We start from the raw sequence: 18,211 nt of genomic DNA on the forward strand, positions 1-18,211 counted from the left end.
CTATTAGCACACAAAATATATAAGTAGCTATAGAATTAAAAATTTATAAAATCGTCGGACCGCTCGATTGTTCGGCAGGTCAAGACACTAAACATATCTAGAATAAAAGTAAAGAAACACAATGGTAACAATGGTAACAATTACGAATTTGTAAGGGAAAAAGAAAAACGAGAACGTCACAATTTAACAATTCGTGCGCATCTGAATCGCGACTACTACAGTCGCGGTCGGCTCGACGTTCTTGTACTTACAAAAAGAAAAGGAAAACTTTGGCAATTGCTACACTTAATATACTTTGGCGAATTAAACGCGTTTTTCAGTGGTCTGTCTCTTTCTTCACGTCATAGATGTATTTATTTTGATCTTATGCTAACGTAAAACGAACGAGTAGGATTTCCAGGACGACGAAGAAAGGCGAGGGCGGGTTCTTCGATTCCCCTGTTCATGTTTCCTTAATTAATATACTAGTGGCAGTCTGACAGAGAGGCAAGTGGTTGTTAAGTATTCGACGATCAAACGATTTTAATTTTTCCTTACGCGAGACAATATCAATTAACACGAGTCCAAGTAGGTGTGCATCATATATTACTAATATATAGTTATTTTCTTTCTCGTTTGTATTACTATTCGATTATTCGAGCTGCCCGACGATGTCGTGTTTGACTTTCACGAGGTCTGTATACGTTTTCTTTTATGATTTCGAAGAACGTACGACGACATTAAATTTTCCTCGTGAATGAAACATCAGATATGCATGTTGATTAGAAGTAGGAAATATCCTTGTAAAAGATCAACGTATTCGTGTTATTACGTTGTGCAATTAATAATACTACCTAAGAATCAATAAAATTATATCGCTTAAAATCACGTTTTTTTGACTATCTTTTCCATAGCTACTGCCCAAGCTCGTCCTCCCTTCGATATTCTTCTAGAATTGGTAATGTAACACAATCATTGGAACATGGTATCGATTCGATAAAAATTTGTAATCAGTAAGTTCACGAATCGTCTTCGTCACTGCCGTATTTCTTGATCTAACGACGTACAAAAGGCAGGTCTGTAAACAGTAAAAAAAAAAAAAAGAAAAATAAAATATTAGAAAAATGATATAGGATATTACAGTGTGATCAGCTACATAATACGAACAAAAGACGTCGATCGATTCATGAGAATTATTATGTATCTATAATGGATGAAAAATCACTTGCCTTTTCATTAAAGTGATTAAAAACTTAGCACATAATGTTTCTTCGTCAAAACGATTAAGACACTATTAAAAAAATAGATTTTTCGCATTTGCGATTATTCACGACAATGTTTTCTTTGCCTTAATAATTAACGGAAACATTCGATCGTTCCTTTCTACTTGATAAAATTTATACAGTTTTATACACGAATTAATGATTAAACCAATTGTCTACTATTTCAAAAGTTAATTAGAAAAATTGTAAAATGATCGATGTTGGCAAAAAATATATAAAAAAAAGGAACCGATTCCTTATAAGATTTGACGTTTTTGTCGAGATCAAATCTCACATTCTGTGCGTGCAATTGGCCCCTATCGTACATAAAGACTCCATAGAAGTCGTGTATAGATTATTTTTAAAAATTTATTCGTTAAAAAAGAAGAAGAAGATAACTGAATCCATGCACTTGGTGCAAAGACTATTCGTACATCGATATTAATATATATCTCATAATATAATAAAATACGTAACTTCGTTATCTCATTTTTATGTTCATATGTTCTACGTGAAAGACGTTGATGTTTCTAAAAATTGTTTTCCTTTTGTTTCGGTTAGTCTCGAATATGAAATATTTTATAAATTCTACAATAAAATAGAAACTTTTTAATACACTCGACTCTAAAACAATTTGTAAATGAATTTAAAATAGTGTAGAAACAATGTGCTCGATATATCTAAAAGCATCTCACATTCAAGGCCAGACCATTATTTTCTTGCACTCTCTCTTGATAAAGTTTCCTTATCCTTATAAATTTTCATTTTATTGTGCCTTTTGTATCGCTCGAAAACTGTATGCGCTTTTCCTACGTTCATTAGTTTCATATAAAATTTCAGAAGACATTTCAATTATATTGTTTCAAAGCTTACAGTATAATCAAACGATTGATTATCCTCTGCATGCAAAAGCATGTTTTCTCTATAAAAAAAAAACATCGTTTACGATCCTATACAACGAACCAACATTCCTGCAACGATTTTTAAATAACAAGTGATTCGCTACGCTGAATATCAACACCAAAATGTGCTTTTTAACCCTCTAAGTGCCACGCAACGTGATTACGCTGCTCGCACGCTATATCGGAAAATGCCATCGCATCTGTCATACAGAAATATTACAATACAGAAACTTCAATAATAATTTTAAATTATAAACAACTAAATTAATAATGGATATTGTAAATTGTAAAACAGAGATTGATAAAAGGATAAGATTGGCTCTTGCCGATTAACTTCTGCGATAATTCGTGGCACTCATACGGTTAACGTTTGCTATGTGGCGCATAAAGTTTTAGATGCTCGATAGTAAATATACGTACATAATTTTCTGAAGTATTGATCAATTTTTTCCATGCGATATCAAGTAAATAGATATATCTGTCTACCATAGACTTCGTGCGCTTAGTACTCCTATCAACGTTAAGAAATATAGCGCTTATCCTTAATAAGAATATCAATTACTCGAGATAAGACACCTTAATACGTAACAACATTTTCAATTTCGACCCAGAAATGTCTGTTAAAACATTGTCCGCATTATGTGCTGAATGATTCGTCTGAACTGACTAACCATTCACAAAACCTCCAAATACGCAGAAACATAACTATCCGTCCTGATGCGATCCATTATGAGAATATTTGAACATTCTGGTCCATCCAAGGATGTAATAACGTTAATGAAACGTGTAAATAGTTACGTACATGTTGAACACTGTAATCCTTCCGTATCGTTATCGTGTAAGAGAAATAGACTTTACAGATGTATTTCTTTTTTAACGCTTTATTCGTAGGAAAAACACTGACAAAGACTCCAAATAGACCAGTGCTGTTAGAAACTTTTCAACGGGTATACACGTTTACCCACTCTATATAGAAATTCTTCTCAGCAGACTATAAACAGTGTGAACGTACATAATATGTATTATTTTGTAAGGGCTGACGTATACTGTACGACCGAAGTGCATTGACTTAACAAGCGATAAAAATATGTAAAGACTGAGCTCTTTTTTAATGCGATGCACGTATACATATGCACCTACATATATGGATACAAACGTACGCCCATATGTATACGTACATACACACATGCACACACAGAGTCGCGCTTGTTTTCGCCCTGTTAATTCAGTTAAAATCGGATTCGTAACCCTGGATCGTAAAGCACTATATCCACATATCAATGCGGTAAGTGAGTCAATAGTATCTACTTATTTCGTTATTTGTTATTCTCAACCGTAATGTCCCAGTTTATTGAAAAATTGATTTTCTGTACTGATGATAGCTGTATAAATGATATTTTCAACCGGTCTCATCTTCACTCATTTGCCCGCACATCGTCCTTTCCTTTTCTTCGCAGGAAACATCGACGAAGCAACGCGATTCGAGCACTTGAGCGTTTCTATAACTAACCGATCGCCAGTTTTATCTTCATTCGTCCGAACGAATGCTTTTCTGGCACTTCGAACACGATCTCGTATTCCATGCACTTTTCAAGCTAGGATACACGTATACGCTTCGTAAAAACGGTGATCGTATCTATTTTTCTTGCACTGTTTATCACTGTGGTCGGTGGTAGTTGGAAAGAATTCGGATAAAACAATAAATCCGCGGTAAGAAAAACCAATGTACACAACGACGACAACAATGACAGCATGCGAATTGTCCCTGTTTTCCCGCATCCATCAAGGAGAAAAGCATACAACCTTATGACATTGAGGAACAGGGTAAACGTGGCGATCCCATCTGTGTGAGTACCCTATCGAGCCACTGTAATGGACCGTTTAAATGCAACTCTATCCAACAAGGAGTCGACGTCACGGTTTGCCGACGATACGCTGCTCCCCAACCCTTTACAAAACTCATTCTGATCGTGCACATACGAGTCAACTGGTACACTGCTTCGAATCCTTGGGAAACTGATTGCGATAACAATGCGGCAAATTCTTGGTTATTGAAGATCTTCAAATTGCAACCTGCGGGAAAGATCAAACGAGAGAAGATCTATAAAATAAGCTTCGATTTTAAAGTCAAAAGAATATAAGAAGTACAGGGGAACCTGTAACGTGTTACGTCGAATTATGCACTTACCGGGTGGTATTTTACAAACAGTGGCAGGATGCCAACCATAACGTTGATTACAATTAGGACTCTGAACAAAAATGCTCGAATCCGATAAACATTCGGCAAACACCTCACCACCGATGTAGTATAATCTAGCTCCTTTCCCGATATGTCGTCTCGTCTGTTCAACCACGGTGTTACGATTAACGTTCGACAGTAAACCCAAACAGAAACGTTCGGAGTTACTGGGATCGGTGAATCCATCCACCGTTATGCTCGGTTGCGACGCATGAAAGGTCTCGCCTACTCTCGTATTCAGCTCGTAGTAACTTATCGAACACCTTGTAGGAACAGAAAAGAGAGAAATCAGATATAAAGAACAATTCGAATCGTCCCTTGACAAGGCTAATGCGTCAAACTGGATCCACTTTGCATGGAAGTTCGAGCATGATGTTGCATAACCCGTGAACGATCACTCACCAAAATGCTGGTTCGCAATACATAACTGGTTGTGCGTCGACAGGACTGGGAGACAAACGCGATAAGGACATGTTGTCGTTGTGATCCATGTTATCACCATCTTCGCTTATATAACCCGGAGGTGGAGTATCGGCAGGAGGATCCATGGACCCAGGCGCTGGATGTGGTGAACCCTGAACACTTCCTAGGCTCCCAACGCTAGCCGGACTTGTCGCCTGCATACTCTAAGAAGGAAAAAGATACTCTTCTATCCAAAGAAAATTCGTACGCGTTATTTATCGAAATAAGAAGCGGAACTTTGTCCGATATCAACCTGCATTCCTTGATACGGATTGTTCGGTGGTTGTTGCTGTTGTTGTTGCTGCTGTTGTTGCGGTGACTGCGGTATGCTTTGTTGATTATGATGCTGATGATTTAACGTCGCGTGGAAGCTCGTGTTTTCTGGCACACTGACACTGAGCTCCTCGATGGAAGTATTGTATAGGACGGACTCGTCCCCGGCCAAGGTATGCCGTGGTACGAGAATGGCTGGCAAAACTAAAATTTCGTGCGCTGATAAACGTTTGCATGAATACAGAAAAAAACAACCTTCCAAAGTTTCAGAATTTCAAACAACCGATAGACGTCGACGTTACACCGAACATATCGAACGAATCGCGCGGGAGATAAATACAAACATAAACAGGAACTGGAGCCGTCATTGAAACGTGCCGTCTACGTACCTGGTGTTTGTATTCGTTGATAGTGATACGGGTTGATGCAGACTTCGTCCCGTTTTTGCGTGAACGCGTACTCGCAATGCTCGATTGCCCTTAGTTCGTGGTGCGACTGCAAATCTGGCCAGCGCCAAAGTCGGCAGTAGATCACGTGCGGCAAACCTTTGCCGCGTACTCCTTGGACACCGTTGTCACCGACACCGCCTGGGCTAGGCCTTGCGTCCAGAAACAGAAATAAAATCAAATCTTTCCTAAGTATCTTTTTTTAACTTTCGAAAGGGCTTAGAATCCTGCCACCAACGTACGTACGCTAATCTTGTCGCGCGACCGACCAGTGGGAAAAGAAGCTTTGCGCAAAGTCGAACGAATCGTACGTACATCGATCGCGTAACTCGATTTACGGAAGTAGAATCGCGACTAGCAACGCGACACTTTCTTTAGATGGTACGGCGTACCTCTAAGAGGGTAACATCGCCGAAACATCGAGGCTTAAGCTAGCCGCGAGAGCTCGACACCCGACCGAGTCGTAAAACTCTTGCTTTAATGTATATACGCTTCCAGCAAACTTCCTCCTGCTTCCTTTGCTCTCTCTTTTTCGCTCTAGACTCCTGTGTTCGCGTCTGCCGCGCCGGAAGCGGTGGCGCCTGCCGACAAAAAGAAACTGCCGCCGCACATTCGCTGCAACGTTTCTCTCTTGACGAGGGTAGCTTGCCGAACGAATCGTCTCGCTCGATCGTCGATCACCACTCATCGTTCCTTCTTTCGATCTCTCCCTCTGTATCTTTCTCGTAATCGGCTTAGCCGACTCGAATTGGCTCGAGGGAGACGCAAGAGACCGGAAACGGAGAAACTCATAGCCGACGAATGGAGGAAATGCGAGGCAAACGATCGTGGCGGAAGCAACCGTGTAATTTTCGCCTATCTAGCGTTTACGATTCTGTCTCTCGGACGCAGATTTTTAAGAAGCTTGCAATTAACCCTTTGCCCGATTTGATGAAATATTTATTATTTCGCTTGCGCAAGGACAGGGCGGTATTCGTGAGAAAATTTTCCCTCGAGTCGAACGACACCGGTTCTTCAAAATCACCGACGCAAGGATTACACGTAACGTTTCGACATTTTTCATCTGGCACCGTGTTGCGAGAAAATGACAAATATTCGTTTAAACGGCTGCTAAAACATTCGTAAGACGCGCGGTTAATCGGAAAATTAAAACGAATTCACCGTACGTATATCGTTACAGATTCAAAAATCGTTACATGTATTGAATCTGCTTTTCCTCTCGGTTCGTCTCCACGATCCTCCTCCTTCCTCCTCTTCTCTGTCCCCCGATCTCGCTCGCTTTCTCTGCCTATCTATCTGTTCGTCGTGTATAGCGTACGTGCGTGTGACCCTCAATTGGAATCGCTCGACACTACTCTTCGTTACATAATAATTCAGAAACGCTGGCACGGAATTTATATGGTAGTTTCCTGCGCGATCTCGATCTCAATTTCAGGCCTGAATTCGCGCGTCAAGTATTATCGCTGCGATCCAGCCGAGCTTATCGAGTTGCCATAGGAGAAAGTATAGTTTCCGAAGATGCGGGACGAGACTACGCGACCAAACGTTCGAACAGAACGGAGTTTCGCATTTCATCGACGATGATCTCATCGTCATCTCGATGACAAATAAACGGCACGCCTAAACGGAACGTAATAAACGTCCGAAACGATTTTTAAAGTGAAACGACCACGGAACGGGCATCTTATACGGCGTATCTTTGTATATACGACGTTTCGACGTGATTTGCGTTCTTCGGAAAATACAAATCATTCCGAGCCGTACAAACTTCCTCGAAGCAGCTTGCATGGGGGAAAGAGAAGAAGAGCGGAATCACCGCGGATGCCTTTACGGAGGTATTCGAGGAAACGTCTCCTATGATACCGCGAGTATACGCGATCGTCCGCCTCCCCCCGACCTCCCAGTCTACTGTATCCAGTTGTTACGTAACGTCAATAGAAACACGGGGACAACAATATCGCCGATTCTCCAGCAATATCGAGTAACTCGAATGTCTCGACGATCCATTCGTAGTGACGCGCGCGCGGCTTTTATCGACCGCTTCGAAAGGTGGCCGCACGAGCCATCGCGTACCGCATCTACACCGAAACTTCTTGTCGATACGTCGATGAACCAATTGCCCGATCGGCCGATAGCTACGCCGATTAATAACCGTTCTGAGATTGGTTCTCGATAATTCTCGGATCGTTAACAGAGATAAAGAGGGAAATCGTTAGGGCGCGGGGGGAGACCGCCAGGCGTATGCGAGCAATGCGATGTAACAGCGATCTGGCGGCGGTGTGATTCGGCAACTTTACCTTTTCGATAACAAGATCGCACGCCCGTGGATTGATTGCATCGTTGGGAAAATAAGGCCCGACGCGAACGAACGTCGTTGTAACTTCGCGGCAGCGACTCTACGCGATTCCGCGGAATTACGTTTTCAACGGTGCAACGACGCACAGAGGCGCGCGATTACTCTGTTGAGAAAGCGAAGGTGCCGAATCACGTCGTTGGCGCTACAAAATCTCGACGAGGTTACATCACTCCAGGCCGGGCCTTATATTTTCAATATCGAGTTACGGGAAATATAAATCTGTCGAACGATTCATCATCACCGCGATACTGAAATCGCAACGATAACGCGCCGCTCGCCTGTCCGTATAGCGGCGATATGATCGTGATGGCGATCGTGGCGGGCCAAAACAAACGAACGCGCGTAACTTAAACAGCGGATAAAATTGAAAAAGTGCAAAATCGCGGCTAGACGAAATAGCAAAGTTCTCTATTGGAGAATAAGGAGAACGTAGCGATCCGTGGTCTCGTTCCTTCTGCAATTTCAGTCATCTTGCTGACGCACCATTGCCTACTCGAGGACAGAGAGTCGCGTTCGCCGTGAAATTCTTTCCACGTATGCATCAAACGAGAGGCGCGACTTAATCGGGTTTAATCGTCGATTGCACGGACAACCAGACGGAGTGCGCTCCCACGTTTTTTAAAAGGAAGAAAGGAAAGAAAACAGACAGTACGTGAGCTGTGCACTTATTCGCGCTGGCTGCGATATACAGTGGCTGACGAAAGTATTCGAACGGCCGCTATTAAATCTTTAAACGACCGAAATATGCATGTCGATCTTAAGATCTGACAATAGTATCATATCTGCTGTAAGATACAAGTACGAGAATTATATACCTAGAACCTGGAGCGAATCGGATAACATTCGTACAAGTTACGAAACGTTGCGACGATATACAGAAACAGGGTAACGGAAATAATCGAACGGTATTAATTATACCTACCTTATTTTACGTTAATGTTTAGTTGCGCCTCCTTTGGCTTCGATTACTGCTTCTATGATATGCGCTTTATTTATGAATTCCTTTGCGAATCTTAAACGTCTGGCTCGATACGTTTTATCGATGGATGATTTTTTTCTTGGAATACTAACATGGAAATCGTTGTTTCGCAAAATCCTGTGACATAATTCCGCATGAACGTTCTTTCCGAAGTAGTATCGTCGCGCGAGATACTTCGATCCTTTTTTATTTCGCGTATAATCATTTTTTCCTCTCTAACGGTTAGCTTTTCCGGTCCGTCTGTGCGGTGTCTGTACGCGACTGTTTCCTCGGTTTCTTTGGATTTTTCGAAAATACAACGTATCGTAAACGCATATCTATCTAATAATTTGTCGATCTGCCTATATTTCCATCTTTGCGTACTCGCTTTATCTATCTCGGGTTTTAATATCGATTCCCTCTCGAATATCCGTGTTTCCGATCTTTTGTAACTCCTTGTCAGCATGCAAGCCAATATTATTCTCAGCGAAACACGAAGCTCGGTACACGATATTTCTACAGTTGAGTCGACCAACATTTCCACCGTGTGCACAGAAATGCATGCAAACTTTAACTCGCTTAACATTTACACGTTCGATCACTTCCCGGACCTTGTTTTTGCACATCGTTGCAATAAATGCTTCATAATATCTCTACAAATGATGTCCTACGATAATTGATATTTGTATCTTACAGCAGTTATAACATGGTTTTTCGGCTCTTAAGAGTAACGTGCACACTCTAATCGTTGCGAGCTTTAACAACCAACGTTCGAATACTTTCGTGAGTCACTGTATAGCCCGGCTCATCTCTGCTCCATTTACACGCGCGTGCACGCACGCATTCACGCGAGCATAAAAACACATAAAACAGATAGAAGAGATCCTGCGTGTTCCACTATTTTTCGACCTTATACCTCTTTAGGTATATCCGAACAAAAACAAATTCACGACGCATGGACAGTCGCCACATTTGCGAGAACGCGAAAGTACTTCGAGCGGCTAAAAGTTTCGCTGGCCTCGATAGGGGCAAAGCAAACTCGTCGATAAAGCGGCTAATTTACGTTCGATTATCAGACGAAAAGCAACTAGTCGTCTATCGAGTAATTTCATCTACGTAGATAGAATAAACGCGATAGAATCAACGAGATCGGATCAACGGGACGTAAGGGAACGCGGTCTCGTCAGAAATTTCTGATTACTCGTATCGATAACGCGACGACGAATTTCGCTTACGAAATAATGGAATGAGAAAAAGAGCCGAGAGAAATTGCGGGGAAGAAGCTATTTCGATAAAGCCAGCCAACGAAAGCAACGAGATAGAATTATATCATCTGGAACGAAGCTACTCTGATTCCGTTCTTGGATGCATACGCGCAACAACGAGTTACAAGGATAACCAGAATGCTTCTCGGAACGAAACGCATTTGCACGCTGGTTCACGGAATAATTTCCATTTTTCTATATACCTATTCTCCATGTATTTCGCTGGAGATCGAAACGATGATAAAGATCGTACGAAAGCTACAAGGTTATTGAAAAATTATCACGTCGCAGGTTCGTAGGTCTTACGAACGCGTTCGCCAGGTAAACGAGAATCAACGCGAATCGACGAACGACGTTATACGAGCTTACGTAATTCCTGCTGCGAGTCATGCTTTTCTTTCGACCAAATAAAGATCAACTACTACGAAATCTGTGTCGTTCATTTTTTACGTAAATACCCCTCGCTGTATCGATTTCGTTACGTAAACAATGATTAATCTAGGTACTGGCAAGGAGAGTATTGTCGATAATGCGTGCGATTCCATAATGTAAATAGGACGTTTCGATCAGATTCTACCTACCAAGAAGAATGCTACGTACGAGATTCGCCTGTTCGTTCACGCTGTGATATAATCGAAAAAGTTACGGTTCGGCAAGAAACGGACGAAGCTCCTGTTTTCTCAGACAGATAAAGAAGAAACAATGATAGCAAAACTTTCGTCCGACGATGATACGCGATATTTGATTTTCCTCCTGTCTTTCAACCTATCATATACGGTAGAACTCCGTTTATTTGAAGACAACTTAACTTTTTTATCGTAGTAGACGGTAATAGAAAAACCGATCAACTATCGTTATTCGAACTTGAGTTGTTTCAATTATTTGTCTTCCAACTATTACGGATAAATGAAATTCTACCGTGTGTGTGGTGTGTGTGTGTGTGTGTGTGTGTGTGTGTGTGTGTGTGTGTGTGTGGCTACCTACGGTTAAATAAATACCTCGTGGTCGATCGATCCAACAACGCGAAAATTCATGTCTAGAAAAAAAGGTATGATGGTTAAAAAAGTTGTGATAACGCAACAGTGTGGCTGGTAAAGCTACCAATCTAGCGTACCTTTACAGTCAATAGAAAAACAGAAGAACATGTACTTCGTAACATCGGAACAACTCGGCTCGGCGTGTGCGCGCGACGAGCAAGAATGTAATTCCCTCGAATAGGAATTACCTGCTGTAAGCGTGCGCGCGAGCAAATCGCGGCGCAAAGTCAAACATTAGCTAATGACCGAGTATTCTCCAGGTAGATGGTTATTTAATCGAGGCGCGACGTTGTGCGGAGCGTCAGATAACCGAGCGAAATCGAATTTCCGGGCGCGTATCATGCGATCGCACGGTGTACGATCTCGATCGATCGAAAAACTGCAACAGACAGAGATTCCCTGACGCGATGAGACGCGTCGTCGGGAAACGGGAAACGTAATGCAAAGCGAAGCGAACGAAACCGCGAAGCAAACGCGGTTCGTTCGAGTTACAAAAGGATCTGCCTTTCTCGATGACAGACTTTCCCTCTCTTCTCCGAATATCCTTGAACGCGCGACAACGTGGCTAGGATTACTATTAATAAAGTCGTTACGAGCTGCGCGCCGAGCTACAATCGATTTCGATATACGATTTATTCACGCACGCTAACTAGAAGCAGCGTATCCTGGCTAGGTTATCGATATTTATCCTATCGTATACTGTCGGATAAATATTAACAGACAGCGCGTGGAATATACTTGGAGCAAAAATTATGTCACAAGAGTATCACGACGAGCCATCGTATTGTAGAACGTTCGTGTTATTAAACGGTTCTAATTATCATCGACCATCATTAGCAGCAACTGTCTAATCCTGTCGCGGTATCCAGTATTCGCTAAAACACACAGTACGTGTTATTAATATAGTTGAAGCACATCCGCTAGCGAAAAACGCAAATGACGGTACGTACAATGTAAGTATTACACCTATTGAGAATATGCGAGCTTCTGGTACCACTGGTTACTAAACGAAAAATAAGACAATCGTAATGACAAAGAAAATTCTAGCGTAAAAGGATGGATACCGAACAGCAACGTGACTCACACGTGAGTTTCATTCATAACGCACATTTCAATCGGAACGGATGCTGCGTGCGTTCATCGTCGCTTATTTTGATTGGAAACGGAAAACGAGAAACGCTACCGAAATAAATCTCATTTGCATCGTTTTCCGTATCGGACATTGTTACGCATGGTTCCCCGTCTACTTATTTGTTTGCGATCGCATCTTCGTTAAAATTATTACATAACTACTAAGATAACGATGTACAATCGACACGTACAACTATCGTATGGGCTATCGTATCGTATCGTACCTACAAAAAATAAACAAATATGTAACCGTGCATTATAACATTAGTATCGTGTTGAATTTATCGTGTATGTATGTGATAATTAATACACAACGTGTCAGGAAATGTACGTGTAACGATTATTTGAGATCCGTATAGAAACTAGATTGAAAACAGCCTTTCAGGTTTTTACTGAAAGAAAGAAAGAAAAAAAAAGAAAAAAAGAAATGTTATAGAATGCTTAGCGAACTCTCTAACATATGAAAATAGAACGTACTCGTAGGCAAGCACTCGCGCGATTTTAGATCGGCTAACTCTAAAAGTGATAACGGAGAAACCGAATCTCTCTGAAAGAATGACATGTATTAGAATTTCGGAGATAATATTAGCAACCGATGATACAATTCCAAATGGAAAACTTCTCAAGTTTTGTTTATCCCAAACTGTATCAATAACGAATACGTATCAAACTATGTGAACTCGATTAAGAATTTTAAGAAATTTAAAGCACAGCTCTGTTCAATATTTAAATACTGTAATGACCAACAAACGTACGGCTATGCGTGTCTTAACCACAATCACGATCGAAATTATGATACTACAGTGGAAACACTTGGCACGATACAATTATCAGGTGAAGATTATTAAAATACCGAACTTGATAAATCTATTAAAAAGAGTGGAATGGATCTTTTGTTTATATTGGTCAACAGTAAAAAGAGCTGTCAGTGGACATACAATGTGACATACGTACGAATACATGATACGTAAATATGAACGGCGAAGTGCACACGCGAACGCTTTCTATTTCTCCGAGTTTCAATGCAGATGATACAAATAAATCCAATACCCGAATACCTTACGCTGACATCGTACGTACCATGAAATAGATATAAAAATGAATGAACAATAGTGAAAAAAAGTATAATTCCATCGGTTGCAATATTTATATACACGCAAAAGCATATAAAGTAAATAAGCGTACCTCGGTATAGTAATGCACTTAGTGTTGCAACTTTGCGTAGTAATGGCCTTCTCGAGTTCGTCGAGGCCGGTGGATTTTTTTAACTTTTTAACCAAACTTTTAACAGCTTTTTCACTCCATTTGTCTTCTCCTTCTGCTTTTTTCCAACCCAACAATCGTTTAACGATAGGCGGGTTAAAGCTGGATAGCATCGAAGTCATGATTTGAGTTACGAGAATTGCGCGCGACCTGCATCGGGCTGTCTCGACGTACTACGACACCAACGAATTTTCACTCGCGGTCTTAGCTACATAACCCAGACAGGGTTGCTAGACGATTAACGTTTACCGTGAACTATTCAATCTTGATGAATGCGAATTTCTCATACGGGCGGCGAAAACTTTGCCACAGCCGCCATTTTGTTCTTTAAGCATATTCGATGAAGCTCGACAATCTTCGGTCAATTTCGACCAAACCATCGAATATACGCACGATAGAAAGCAATGTCGCAGTAAAATTACGTTAAACTTCACTCAAATTATATTCTCATCCATTTAAAGTTGAACACATTTCAATCCGCAAATCAATCCTATTTACTAATAATGCCTTTTGCAATAATTTATAATATAATAAAAATATTACATATGTTTAACAATTTCGTCATAAAATTATTTTAATACACATGTATATATACATACTTAGAGCTTGTCTATGGTCGTATCGAAGTATTAAAGGGTAGATTCGATTTAAAGAGCTTTTTAGTGTTAGAGTTTAGTTCAGTCTAAATATCTAACCTTAACCTAACAAGAAAGTCAAACCAAAGTGGCTATTCACGCGTACCTTAGACGATTTTTCTATATTTCTTAAATTATTCCACTGTAAATGTATTTCTTGAATATGTATGTCAGTTCTGATTTATTGTTAAACACAAGAAACTATTTTTTGATTTAGCAGGACCTTTATGAAAAATACGTACATCATTGTTTCGGAGAAAGAAGTGTTTAATAATAATTATTGACAAAGTATCCATTTTTATTTGTATATAAGTACAATGAATCGCAAAGGTAAGTGAAATGGCATAAATTTTTCTAAACACGACCCCTAACCTAAACACGATTAACGGAAAAAGTAATTACTAAAAAATAAAAGATAAATTTAAATTATAGTTAATATTACTAAAATTAAACTTTTTTAATATGCATATGATAAGGAATATTGCTTGCGTTTTTGAACCTTTGTAATGTAGCGGTTACTTATTTCAGAAGAAAGAAGCGAGTCCGAAGATGAAGGAGAGAAATCTAGAAGTCCATCGGTGGATTCCCAAAGATCTGTTAGAAGTAGATCTAAATCAAATTCTGCCAGCCGTTCTCCAAGGTTTTACATTCGTATCTATCTAAATAATTCTAAAATATTACTTGTAGTACATAACAACATTTAAGATTTTCTTTTAGATCTAATCAATCGTCGCCTGCCCAACCAAGATCACCAGCTTCTGTGATTTCTAATGCTAACTCTAGGAAATCATATTCTAGATCGCCTTCGCGATCACCTTCGCGTTCGCCTTCTAGGAACCAATCGATCTCACCGTCTTCTGTTAAAAATCAAAGATCATCTAGATCTAGTTCAAAGTCTGTTGGAAGAAAAAGTAATTCCAGATCACCTTCTAAATCTCCATCACCAGAAATAGATGGAAAAGTTACTCAAAGCGAATCACAATCACCACGTTCGATACATTCAGCAAAATCCCGGTCAAGATCAAGGAGTTCTTCTTTGGCAGAATCTAGAAGAAGTCTTGATTTAGCATCACGAGAAAATTCGCGATCTAGATCCAGGTCCAGATCGACGTCGACTAAACGAAGTAACCCACCGTCTAAGTGTTCTTCCCCAAAAGTGAATTCTCGTTCTTGTTCTAGATCTCCTACACCGTATAAAGCGAATTCTCGATCACCATCCCGTTCCCCTTCTAGTTCTCCGAAAGCAGTTGTTAGATCCCGATCTCGATCAAATTCGGTAAAATCTCGGTCCCTTTCCAATAGTCCGAGTCGAAAATCACGTAGTAGATCTAGATCTCGTGAAAAAAAAGCATCACTTTCCCCATCTTTGGAAGGAAAACACTCACCATCGCCTATTAGAAATTCTCGATCACGTTTTAGATCAAAATCTCAATCGATAGAAAGATCAAGAAAAGATTCTCCTAATTCGCACAATAGTACACGTTCAAAATCTCTTACGAGGTCTCCAGATGGCAAACGTAAATCTCGATCTCGATCACGATCTAAATCAGACTCTGGATCAAGGAAACAGTCACCTACAATGTCTCCAAAAGGATCGTTATCCAGATCATCTTCAGCGGAACCTAAAGTGTCACGTTCAAAGTCAAGGACACCATCAGGTTCGAGACACGCATCAAAGTCTAGATCACGTTCGCGATCTGGGTCAAGAAAATCAATGTCAAGGTCAAAATCAAGATCGAAGTCCAGATCAGTATCTGGATCACGCAAAGGATCACAGTCTCCAGCTTCAAGGAGAAGTTCTCGGTCAAGGTCTAGTTCTAGGTCATCTCGCTCCAGCTCAAAAGCATCTATTTCTAGATCGCGTTCTGGATCGCGTTCAAAATCGAGATCTCGATCAAAGTCAAAATCTCCCTCAAGATCCGCTTCAGGTTCACCATCAAGATCACGTTCAAGATCACGTTCAAGATCACGTTCAAGATCGCGTTCACCATCACGCTCGCGATCAAGGTCAGTGTCAGCTGCCAGATCTAGACATTCATCTCGGTCTAAATCAAGATCAAGATCTCGTTCAGCATCAAAGTCTAGGAGATCAAGAAGTCGAAGCGAAGATTCAGGAGGTGCTGTTAGAAAGAGAAATAGAGTTTTATCCGATTCTGAGGAAGAAGAGGATGGTGTTAAAGCAACAAAGAAATCAAAACATGAAATAGTAGATTCGGAAAATGAAGGAGACGATGAACTAACGAAGATGAAAAAAGAGGGTCATGAACAAGAGGAGGAAGGTAATGAAGAAGCAGAGAACAAACAATTTGTAGATAATACAGCTAATGAGCAACAAGAAAATGAAGATTCTGACGATGGAATGATTGCGGATAGAGGATTGTAAGTAAATTAGATTTTATGTGTTTTAAAAGTTATATGTGTAATAAAAATTTAATGTATATAATATTTAACGTATGCCTATCAGGAGTAGCAGATATTTGTAAGTAACAATATATAATAATAGATTAAGAATTAAAATGAAGCAACAATTCATAAAAAAAGCTTCATTAAAGAATTTTGTAATTCATTATAATTAAAATTAACGATAAATGTACTAATTTTCAGAGATGATTCGTTATCGGATTTTGATCGTATGATGGCTCGTAAGAAAGAAGAACAATCACGAAGACGCAAAAGAAAGGATATTGATATAATTAACGATAATGACGATATCATAGCTCAATTGTTATCTGATATGAAATCTGCATCAGAGGATGATAGAAAATTAAATCAACAAAACAAACCAGCTACTAATAAAATTGCAATGTTACCTAAAGTATTATCACAACTTAAAAAACACGATCTTCAATTGGCCTTTTTGGAGCATAATGTATTATCAGTTTTAACGGATTGGTTGGCTCCGATGCCTGATCGGTCCTTACCATCTTTAAAAATTCGGGATAGTCTTTTAAAGCTTTTGTGGGAAGTAAGTTCATGCTTTAGTCACTTATATATTTATATATAAGTATAAAATATATAAAAATATAATAAAATAATCTAATATATATATTTCAGTTTCCACGAATTGATCAAGCATCTTTAAAACAATCTGGTATTGGTAAAGCTGTAATGTATCTGTATAAACATCCTAAAGAAACAAAAGAAAATAAAGAGCGAGCAGGGAAATTAATTAATGAATGGGCAAGACCTATATTTAATTTATCTGCAGATTTTAAAGCTCTATCAAAGGAAGAAAGAATGCAAAGAGATTTAGAACAGACACCACAAAAGCGAAGAAAATGTGATGATGGTGGTTCTTCTCAGAAATCGCAAGATATTAATAAAGCTTTAAAAGGAGATGCTAAGTATGAATTTTTCGAACTCCTATTATCAGAATAATTAATTTTCTTTGGATAATGTAATTAATTATTTGTTTGTTAGGCCATTGAGGCCAGGAGATCCTGGCTGGGTTGGAAGAGCTAGAGTTCCCAGACCTTCCAATAAAGACTATGTTATCAGACCAGATTGGAAATCTGACATTGATATTAGTAGGGTAAATATTACTATCTTATATTTTGTTCTTAGTAAGTTAATGGTTCAAAATATATTAATGATATAATATTTTAGAGCACAAAGAAACAAATGAATAGATTTGAAAGGCATATGAAAAACTACATGGATAGTAAAAGGATAAAAGCAACTAGAAGAGCTGTGGATATATCTATTGAAGGCCGTAAAATGTCTTTGTAACGTTAATAATTTTTAGTTACTATGACAAACTGTTATACAAGACTTCTATAATTATAAGCATTAATTCAGATATGAAATTGTATTAACGTAAGGTTATAATCAGATTTGTGCTTAATAAAAATGTAGATTTCTGTATACATCCACTTTCATTTTCATTAAAACGCACCGCTTCCATCATTTTACACACGTTCTGAAATACCGATTTGTTGGTCTTACGATAGCCTTAGTTGATAATGTGTTCTATTCGTCGGTGGTTCTGCCATGTTTTACTCAC

The 18,211-nt window shown here is 39.5% G+C and overlaps 2 protein-coding genes across 3 annotated transcripts; one reads left to right on the forward strand and one right to left on the reverse strand.

Annotated features, from left to right (window-relative positions):
- Positions 1-542: 542 nt before the first annotated feature.
- LOC117207689 (mothers against decapentaplegic homolog 3) lies at positions 543-13,909 on the reverse strand. The gene is made up of 7 exons (XM_033448106.1): positions 13,496-13,909; positions 5,507-5,715; positions 5,098-5,321; positions 4,785-5,008; positions 4,332-4,645; positions 3,947-4,216; positions 543-1,057 (listed from the first exon to the last, which is right to left on the reverse strand). The coding sequence occupies exons 1-6, from the start codon at positions 13,693-13,695 to the stop codon at positions 3,948-3,950; spliced, it is 1,440 nt and encodes a 479-aa protein (XP_033303997.1). The 5' UTR covers positions 13,696-13,909; the 3' UTR covers positions 543-1,057; position 3,947.
- Positions 13,910-14,222: 313 nt separating this feature from the next.
- On the forward strand, positions 14,223-18,074 carry LOC117207659 (IWS1-like protein). 2 transcript variants are annotated; one of them, XM_033448067.1, is made up of 8 exons: positions 14,223-14,538; positions 14,737-14,848; positions 14,926-16,587; positions 16,673-16,687; positions 16,813-17,173; positions 17,263-17,552; positions 17,629-17,740; positions 17,815-18,074. In XM_033448067.1, the coding sequence occupies exons 1-8, from the start codon at positions 14,526-14,528 to the stop codon at positions 17,935-17,937; spliced, it is 2,688 nt and encodes an 895-aa protein (XP_033303958.1). In that variant the 5' UTR covers positions 14,223-14,525; the 3' UTR covers positions 17,938-18,074. The 2 variants fall into 2 exon arrangements, with proteins under 2 accessions (XP_033303958.1, XP_033303965.1); XM_033448074.1 differs by lacking the exon at positions 16,673-16,687 and having other exon boundaries at positions 17,815-17,937.
- Positions 18,075-18,211: the final 137 nt, after the last annotated feature.

Source organism: Bombus bifarius, unplaced genomic scaffold (genome assembly GCF_011952205.1).
Source record: "Bombus bifarius isolate JDL3187 unplaced genomic scaffold, Bbif_JDL3187 scf7180000007966, whole genome shotgun sequence".
Classification (NCBI taxonomy): Eukaryota; Metazoa; Arthropoda; class Insecta; order Hymenoptera; family Apidae; genus Bombus; species Bombus bifarius.